Raw genomic sequence first — 10,031 nt, 5'->3', positions numbered from 1 at the left:
TAGGGATGCAAACGATCAGATCTGGATCAGCTAAATACATAGGAAAGTCGGATCCAGATCCAGTTGGAACAACCAAAATTCAAAAAAATCATACTGGATCCGGTCTGCTTGCATCAAAATCCTTATTAGTGTATTAATAACTTTATCTTTATTAGTGTTTGTCAATCACTGTTTTTTATGTGTAGATCATGCTTTCTTTTTCTTTTTCCAAATCCTTTTTTTATTCATTTTAAGCACAATCTTGCTACCTCCAAATCAAACAAAATAAGTTATGCTCTAATAAGAAGTTTTGTATAATAATTTCACCATGATCTTTTGGTATGTATGCTCTCCTCTAAGGCTCGCTTGGGTTTGTCAAGGAAATCTAAATGATGATCACTCTTAGTTCATGTATGGCTCTGGAACATATCGTTGAAACTTCCTCCACGAGCAAATTCATAGGGTTTAATTTTCATTAATGCTCTTTTAATTGTTGATATTCCAACTAAATGGTTGAGACAGTGATAGCAATCCAATAAATGATGCAATTTGAGAAAAGTCGATTGCCAGGGCTAACAATGATATGTAAGCCTCAATAGTTGGACTCTAACCTTTTTTTAAGTACCTTTCCTTATTATCAACCTAACTGTAGGAACCAGCCGAAAGGTGGCCATCATATATTTTAGCTAATCACCACTGTTCTTCAGGGTAAAGGTTGGCAAACTTTTGCCCATTTTCTTCTAATTAGCATTTTCTGTTCATGAGGTTGTTGAAGCAGTGGCATAACTGATGCCAGAAGAATGCCGGATGAAATAGGACATTAAGCTTCTGTTTCATTTCTTACCTTGTCATCATTGTGTTTTGTCTCAACTTATTGTGCTTTTTTTTCATAATATATTCGCTTATTGTGCTTGTTCCATTGCTTGTACTGCTGCTTTAAACTACAAATGTTTTGTGCTTATTTTAAAGTCTGAAGCTGTGTGCTTAGGAGTTGCCTGATTGCACTTGCTTTGCTGCATGGTTGATCCTTATAAGGGAATAATAGATCATGAAAGGTGAATGTGATCATAGAATCAATTGAAACAGAATTTGCAGCTCTCTCTCTCTCTCTCTCTCTCTCTCTCTCTCTCTCTCTCTCTCTCTCTGTGTGTGTGTGTGTGTGTGTGTGTGTGTGTGTGTTGGGGTTTGGGAGGGCATGTGCATTATTAGCTTGCTTGACTCCCCATTGTGCTCTTGATTTTTGAAACATAATCCTACTGCAGTATGCTCTATGTTTTGCCATCTTCTCATTTGTATGGGTTAGCACTGGTCGATGTTTAAACATGGACTCCCATGAAGCCATCTTGCATTGAATGCATTCATGCATTTAGTACCTTTGAGTTGATTATCTTGCAGAAAGCTGCAGCAACAGTGACAATTATGTAATTGTCATCTCCTTTTGTTTTTGCTGAATTTTGCAGGTTTGTCGTTCCTTTTTTCACTCTTGCTGGCGGTGCATTTAATTGAACATTGCCACTGAAAAATAAATTCTTTTGTGAAGACCATGTGGGATCTACATTAGATATCAAACTAGATGGCTCTTTGGGTTTCACATCTATTAGGGATATTCAGTGCTTGTTTGTCTCTTGTAACTTGTAACTGTGCATATGAACTATGTATGGTGCCTCGTGACTTGTTCAAAAGATTGATTAACTGTTTTAGCATGTAAAATTAATTTGTGCCAGAGTATATCTAGTCAATCAAGATACCTTCGGATTTGTTACATCAATAGCAACTATAGTACGCTATTTTATTTGTAAAGATTGCAAAAAGATTTAGAACTTTATGCCTCTGATCTCAAGACATCACCTAGAAATACAGAATGTAGTAAAAGTTGGTGAGCTCCAATGTGCTCTTCACTAGTAGTGCAATTGCTGAGAATTGAAGAACCGGTCAGGATCGTTCCAAAGGAAGTTGTTGGCCCTCTCTTGGCTAATTTAGTCAAATCCTAAGAGTATATAATCATCGTCCAGTTAAGAAAGACTATCTTAACTCAACTAAGACTCAACCAGGTCTCCTAGATACTACTGTAGAGGAGATTGCCAATACTTGATTCAGTCAAAATCTAGACATTTTTTCCTAGAATTCAGGTGCATCCAAAGACTACATGTTTTCAGAATTTTAAAAGCAGAACCAATAGGAGATGCTTGCATTTCATTCTATTTTTCTGGTTGTTGTTTCGATGAGAAATTTCTCAGCGGTGCCAAGTACTGTATCCCATGCTGTTGAGAGATCTAGATTCACCATGCAGCAAGGCTATTGAATCTAAAGAAAACCAGAAATCAGAAGGGGTGATAGGAAGTCACACCCAACGGGCCAACAGGTATTGCAACACAGTAAACCAAGAGCACAGAAAATTCACAAGAAACGGAGCGGGTGAATGATACCTGGATCAATTCAGAGCCCATGAACTACAATCTAGCAAAAAGAGCAACCAGGCCATTCCTGTTACACAATTCAGTTTACATGCCTAATGATTAAACATAAATTGCTCATATGCTGCTTATCGATGTAACATGACTCCTATTCTGAACAAAATTGATGGCAAAGATTCGCCTATTACAGTTGCACAAAACTCACCTAGACAAGCAAAGATGGTGAAGAAGCTGCAAAAATAAATACATGCTTACACTGTGTGTCTAAACACCATCAGGCACTTCTTCTGGTGAAACAATAGATGCCCACTCCGACTCGAGAGCCTGGGAAGGGCGGGCGCCTATGGATCAAGTCAACATCGAACCATTTCTTCGCCTTCTTGAAGAAGACAGCGTCCTTCTTCCACCTCCTGAGGTGCGCCATCACAAGAAGGGTCTCCTCGCCCAGCAACAGCCGAAGCGTCTGAAGAAGGGGATCGAAGAGGTGGCTATGGTAGACGACGTCGGACGCCAAGATGAGGTCCAGGCCCTGGTGCTTCAGGCAGTCGTCGCGGTCGCCCCATCGCAGCCAGTCGACGGAGACGCCGCCTCCGGTGCCCTTCACCGCCTCCTCATTAGCAGCGGCGTTGAAGCGGAGGTTGGGCAGGACGTGCGGGAGATCGGTGAGGATGACGTGAGCTCCAAGGAGAGCGGCCGCGGCGATGCCCACCAAACCGGTGCCGGATCCCAATTCTAGGGCCCTGATGGGTCTATTGTTGGTGATTGTTTTCAGCTTGTCGATGCAAGGGATGGGTGGATGCTGTTGATCCATGAAGGAAACCAGCGCTGTGGCTGCAGGCCACAACTGGAAGGAAAGGCCCTCGCTGGGGAGCTGCCTGATGAGGATTCTGACCTGTATTGATTGTAGGAGATAGTGTTGTTCTTCTTGTTGCTGCTGCTCTTGCTCGTCGTCATCGTGTCTCTGATTGTGATTCTCAGAGAACTTCTCGTCACTTTCTTTTGCAACATCTTCATCACCGTCATCATCAATTGCTAGTAATGATAGATTGAGATAGCTGTCCAGTGTTGCTTCTCTGTTGTCCGTGTCGTCCATGGCCTCACGTCTCCAGGAAGGTCAGCAACAGGACGAGGGGAAGAGAGGAATATCCATCTTCTTAATGCGGAGGGGAGGGGCCTTGGACTCTTGGGACCCGTTTGGTTTATAAGGAAAATAGTGGGAAACCGACTCATTTTTATATCGAAATAAGCATTTTTTTTCTCACGTGTGAAACAAGAGTTCGCACGTTTGGCACCACCATTCTGATGGGAAAATTTCCATGAGAAATGTTATCAGAGCTGTTTCCTATCTGTTGGTTGGGTCCTTTTGAAGAGTATGTCCCTTTAAGAAAGGAATGTACGTTCTTTCCCAAGCCTTGAAACGAAGGGCCCTTGTTTTTCTTATCTTTAAATTCATAAAAGGGCCCATTTGTTTGCTTCACGGGATTAATTAACGAAGTTTTTCACGGGAAAGTGGCATTGTCTAGTATAGTGGACAAAAGTTAACAACAACAACAACTACTACTACTACTACTACTACTACTTCATCCCAAAACAATTGGGGTTGACGATATGAACCAAAAAAGAAAATCATTATGGGTCTTCCACATGAATCCTTCTCCTTCAATCATTTCTATACAATGCCATGTCCTCGGTGAGGTTCAAAGCATCCATATTCTTTCCTATCATCTCCATCCAAGTCTTCTTAGGCCTACCCCGACCTCTTTTAACTAATATATTTTCTCATTTCTCCATCCTTTTAATTAGAACATCATTAAGCCTTCGCCGAATATATCCAAACCACCGCAAATGATTCTCTCTTATCTTATTTTCAATGGATGCAACGCCTACCTTCTTACATATCTCCTTGTTTTGAATCTTATCTTTTATTGTATTTCCACACATTCATCTAAGCATACACATCTCAGCTACACTCATTTTTTGAATATGATGTCTCTTGGCAGCCCAACATTCTGTACCATACAGTAAAGCGGGCCTAATTGTCGTCCTATAAAACTTTCCCTTCAACTGCAATGGCATTCTACGATCACACAACACTTCAGTTGCACTTTTTCATTTCATCCACTCAACCTTTATCCTATGATTTACATCTTCATCAATTTCTCCATACTTTTGAATTATAGATCCCAAATATTTGAAACAGTCATCCACCAGTATTTCTTGCTCACCAAGCTTCACTACACTCCCATCACTACTTCATTGCTTACTAAACCGACATTTCATATATTTTGTCTTACTCTTACTCAACTTAAAACCTCTTGCTTCCAATATCTGTCTCAATAATTCTAACTTAGCATTAACCCCAGTTCTAGACTCATCAATCAAAACAATATCATCAGCAAACAACATACACCACGACACATTTTCTTGAATTGATCTCGTAAGCTCATCCATCACTATAGCAAATAGGAAAAGGCTTAAAGCAGATCCTTGATGTAACCCAACCGTTATAGGAAAATTGGTTGTCACCCCTCCACAAATGCGAACATTGGTTACTACTCCTTTATACCTATCTTTAATTATACTAATGTACTTGAGAGAAACACTTTTCTTCATCATTGTCCACCAGAGAACGTCCCTAGGTACTCTATCGTATGCCTTCTCCAAATCAATAAAAACCATATGCAAATCTTTGTTCATCTCTCGATATCTCTCAATAAGTATAGTGACAAAAGTTAAAAATGACAAAATCTCTATAGTAAAAAACTCGGGAGATTTTGAATTATTTTATAAATCTTGCATTTTTTTGGCAAAATCTCAACAATAAAAAATAAATTAAATATATAAAAAAAAGTTTTATAGGAAAATATAAATAAAACACATTCAAAAATGAAAATATCATGATAAATATCTGCTAAAATGGTAAATATCATGATATTTGTCACATATTGAAAATCTCGCGAGAAATTGTCGTTTTAAACTTTCAGGCAATTTCTAGCGATATTTGTTACGGGGTTGTCGTCTTGTAGGACTTCAAAAAGATGAGCCTCTTGAAAAAACAGTTAGCCCACATGGCATCTGTCATGTGGTAGGTCTCACATTTCTTTTTTTTTTGGATAATCCAAGAGAAAAACTCACCCATGGTTGGTAAAATCCTAGAGGTCTCCCTACCCATTGAAGGAGTACAACCAGCTTGGACCTTGTGGCAAGAGATGCTACCCATGGGTTTTGAATATGTGATGTACCGTCAACTTGGTGACATTTATGAGTCGCCCCTACTAAATGAGCATAGCCATCTCGCAAGGTTCATTGTTTTCATGTATGGATAGTTCTCTGTTGAGAGGTGGGGAAACCCTTTCTGGCAAAAAAGATGCACATGCTTGTTTTTTTTGACTCGGTGCCCTTCATTGGAAAAGTTGTTCGCAACCCTCTTATACAATGAATGACCCTTAGGTCATGTTTGATCGCGCGTTTCGCGCATCGCATGGGACGCGAATGCCATTTTTCACATGTTTTTCAACAAACGTGGGACGCGCGGAACACCGTCCGCCTCATCCCACTTTTAATGTAATTAACGTTCCACCCCACCCCCTGTTACAAAATGAACAGGCACAAAGGGAACAATTAGCCTAAAAAAAACCTCGATGGGGGTGCCCTCCCATCCTTTGTCTCTCTCACCCCAACTCTCTCACTCTCTTCTCTCACCTGGATGCTCTCTCATCTCTCACCCCAACTCTCTCACTCTCTCCTCTCACCAACAAAAGCAAAAGAAACCAAGGAGCAGTGGTGAAGCCAGGGGTGGGCATGGATGGGCGGTCGCCCACCCCAGAATTAGAAACTGAGTCGAAATATGATACGACTTGGGTCTTCTTCTTCATTCCGCACGATTTGGTGGTTGAATTCTTTCCTTGCGAATGCTTGTCGAAGAAGATCAGAGCAGGGTGGTGCAGGAGTGAAGATCAAGCCTCTCTGCGATACAGAGTACCCTATGGCATCCAGACGCAGGAGACGGTGGACATGGGATGGAGCCATCCGAGGGAGTTGCTCCGCCTTATGCTGTGGCGAGGACCGTCCCCTCCGAGAGGGAGCTGAGGAGGCACCTCAGTTGGAAGACCTTTGGCTTGCTGCTGGATCACCACCTAGAAGGAGGTGGCTCAACTACCAAAGCAGGCTTTCGATCTCGATCTATGATCTTCACCACCACGGAGGCTTCGAGCTATTGCGCCACCGATAGAGGTCGATCATCACCACCCGAAGTCTGCCCACCCAACGAAAAACTTTTGGCTCCGCCACTGCCAAGGAGAGAAAAAAAGGAACGACTTAGGCCCCAAAACAGGAGAGGGTGAAACATAGACATCGATCTCATCTCCCTCCCACAATCTTATTTGAGTTTCTCTCGTTTCTCCCCATAAATCGAAGGCTTCTACTCGGATCTTTGATGGGTTCTCTTCGTTCTCTTTAATGGGTACTTTCTCTCTCTCACATTTATTTATTTATTTATTTGTTGATTTGGTCATGTGGGTTTCTGTCAAAAATGTGATTTTCTAAGATCTGAGTTTGGATTTCGTGAACTTCTATGAGTTTATTCAGGAAAAGATTTGGTCATGTGGGTTTCTATCAAAAATGTGATTTTCTAAGATTTGGGTTTGGATTTCGTGAACTTCTATGAGTTTATTCAGAAAAAGAGAGCTTCTCTCTCTCTGGAAGATGAGGGTGAGAGGTTGCTTTTCTCTTATTGAAATCTCTGGCCTTTACGGATTCTTGGATCGAATTTTTGAGAGAAGTCCTTTATTTTTTGGGGCTACTTATTTGTGGGGTGGTGGCTATTGATTGGGAGAATATGTTAGTTGGACTTGATTTAAGGTTAGGATACTTATTCATGTATCATTGCCATATATATATATTTTCAGAGTCTTCTTGAGGTGTGTTGTGATGATGGGCTTTGCTTTGATCTCTCTCTCTACTTGTTCGGTTCAAGGGTTCAACATTTTGTTGATGAGTATTAATGTTGATCTTCTTTCGGCTCTCTCTCTCTCTCTCTTTCTTTATATATATATATATATATATATATATATATATATATATATATATATATATATATATATATATATATAATTCAAGTGTTGTTTCATAGTAAAATCGATTATGCTGAACACATCTGTACAATCAAATTCAAGTAAAAGCATGGGAAAAAAGCCTTTCAAAAACCCGATTAAATGGGCGGTTAGTTAGAAAAGTGGTTAGCACTTAGCAGCTACCACTTTCTCTCAATATTATTGTATTGTTTTTTAATATATTATAGTTTTATTTTAATAAAAATATATTCTTAACATTAAAATATAAAAAAATAATGATTACAATTTTACAAATTTCACGTGTTCTGATTACAATCCAAGGGCAACCTCACATGGTGTAGAATCGCTCCCTCCCTCCTTTTAAGGGTTTGCATATTTCGTCTCAACTGAACATGCTTTTTGTGCCATTTTATATAGATTTGCATATTATGTAATCAATACATGAAATGACATTAACTGGCAGTCGAAAAGGAACACATCTAAAAGATAGGAAAAGATAAAAGAACAGACCTGATGAGTATTGTCCATGCTGCCATGGATAGTTGATTTGATGCCCACTCCATAAGGCCAATCAGGAGCGAAACTTGCCATTGAGAGGTTCACATAACCCCTTAGCGTGTCTTCCCTTGAATAACCAAAGACCCAAATATGTGATGGTCAGCTTCTTATTTTGCCATCCGCTCCAACGGAATATAGTATCATTTCTGCTTCTGGTGAGATTGCAAGTGACAAATATGGATTTCTCCTTGCTTACTGATAGACCTGAAGCGGCTTGAAATCCACCATGATCCTGAGGAAATGTCAGATTGAGGTCATATGGTCATGAAAAAAGACGAGCATCGTCAGTAAAAAGAATGGTGCTAGAGGAACCCTTTCATGGAGATGGGGTGCAGTCGTCCCCTGGAGACCGAGAGATTGAGTCCTCGCGTGAGACGCTCTATAACCAAGAGAAAAAGGTAGGGGAACATAGGGTCTCCCTGGCAGATACCCGACTGCTCCAGAACTATTGTATTTGTCTTGCTTCTCTATTGATCACTATTGCAAAAGAGGGGTCTACCAAGTAAACTAATGCATGCAGCCAAACTTCTCTTTCTGTCACCAAGATAGAACACCTACAAATACCTTATTGATGGTCTTCAATGGAGGACAACACTCACTAAGAACCCTTCTTTATTCTCTCTCACAACCATCTTTTTTCTCATACATCAACACCACCCTCATATATAATATGAGAGAGTCTCCCTCTCTCACACACTTTCCTTAATATAATAGAAAAGTCAACAAAAAACAAAATAGTCTCATGAGGACTCTACACATGATATGGCATGTGGGGTCCCATGTGACCTTAAGCTACAAAACGACAATCTTCACCGTCGCTTGAATGTCCACACTCACCAATTATCTCTCTCTCTGCTATGCTTCTTCTCCCTAGGGCCAATAATGTGTAACTCGAGACATTTCTCAAGTTTAGCTAATGCATGGACTTTTCAGTAGTCACCGACTTCGTCATCATATCTATAGGGTTCTCTTTGATAAGAATCTTCTCTAACTGAATCTTTTTATTTTCAATGAATTCACAAATTTTATGGTACTTGATCTCAACATGATTTGATCTTAGATGATATATCGGATTATGAGTTAAGTCGATGTTATCATCGCAAAATTTTACTTTTGCAAGTCAAACTGACCTTTGAAAAAGATTTTAAAAATAACTCGCCTCTGTTTTAAAATGCGTGATAATTTCGAAGAATGTGACTCGTCTGTCGATACGAGGTTCAACCGTTCCTGGCGCCTTTACCAGGGGTAATTGAACCAAGGATCAAAAGTGTGCTTAGCTTTGCTCAACTTGTCTAAATCGTGTTCTATTTCCTAAATGCTCAAAGAATCAGGCATGTGGTATGGATTTCAGAAAATGCAGGTTTGAAAACAAGATGTTTGCTTAGAATAACTGAAATACTTAGAGAATTCTTGGAGAATATGTCACTTGAAAAATCGTGCATCATGGTGAGAGAATATTTCTAAGGAAAATGAAAATCGATTTCTGAAGAATCCAGAGGTTTTGTAAAAATTGATTTCTGAGGAATTTCAAACAACTTTGGAAAACTTGATTTCTCTGAATTCAGACTTTGAAATTGAATATATTATGACTTGGAAAATCATGATTTGAACTTGAGAAATACTTGAAATACCATTTGAAAGCTCAGAGTTTTGAGAAAATCGATTTCTGAGTAAGACTTAGAAAATTTTAAGAAAATCGATTTCTCTGAATTGAAATTGGAATTTGAATTAAGAAAATGATGCAAATTGAATGAATGAATATGGATTTGAAAGATATTTCTTTGAGGAATTGAGAAAATTCTTTTGAGTTTTGAAAATGCAGTGCATTTTGAAGTTAGCCTAAGAGTATAGGTTGAACATGGCTAATACGAAGATCACAAATCAGGGTCTCATTCGTATTCTGACTATGATCATAAATACGAATTCCATCAAGTTTTTCAACTCCCTAAGAGCTAGTGCATGTGCCATTCGTGTAGACCATGGTGAATTTGTAAAAATATGCACATGA

At 39.5% G+C, this 10,031-nt stretch overlaps 1 protein-coding gene across 1 annotated transcript; it reads right to left on the bottom strand.

Moving 5' to 3' along the window:
• Positions 1-2,385: 2,385 nt before the first annotated feature.
• On the bottom strand, positions 2,386-3,486 carry LOC149812107 (uncharacterized). The gene has a single exon (XM_089992979.1). The coding sequence runs from the start codon at positions 3,484-3,486 to the stop codon at positions 2,668-2,670; it is 819 nt and encodes a 272-aa protein (XP_089849105.1). The 3' UTR covers positions 2,386-2,667.
• Between the last annotated feature and the right edge of the window lie 6,545 nt (positions 3,487-10,031).

The sequence above is a fragment of the Nuphar pumila genome, chromosome 17, assembly GCF_984573655.1.
Source record: "Nuphar pumila chromosome 17, dmNupPumi1.hap1.1, whole genome shotgun sequence".
In the NCBI taxonomy this organism is placed as follows: Eukaryota; Viridiplantae; Streptophyta; class Magnoliopsida; order Nymphaeales; family Nymphaeaceae; genus Nuphar; species Nuphar pumila.
The sequence above is the reverse complement of the archived record's forward strand: the minus strand, read 5'-3'. Positions and strand labels throughout refer to the sequence as shown.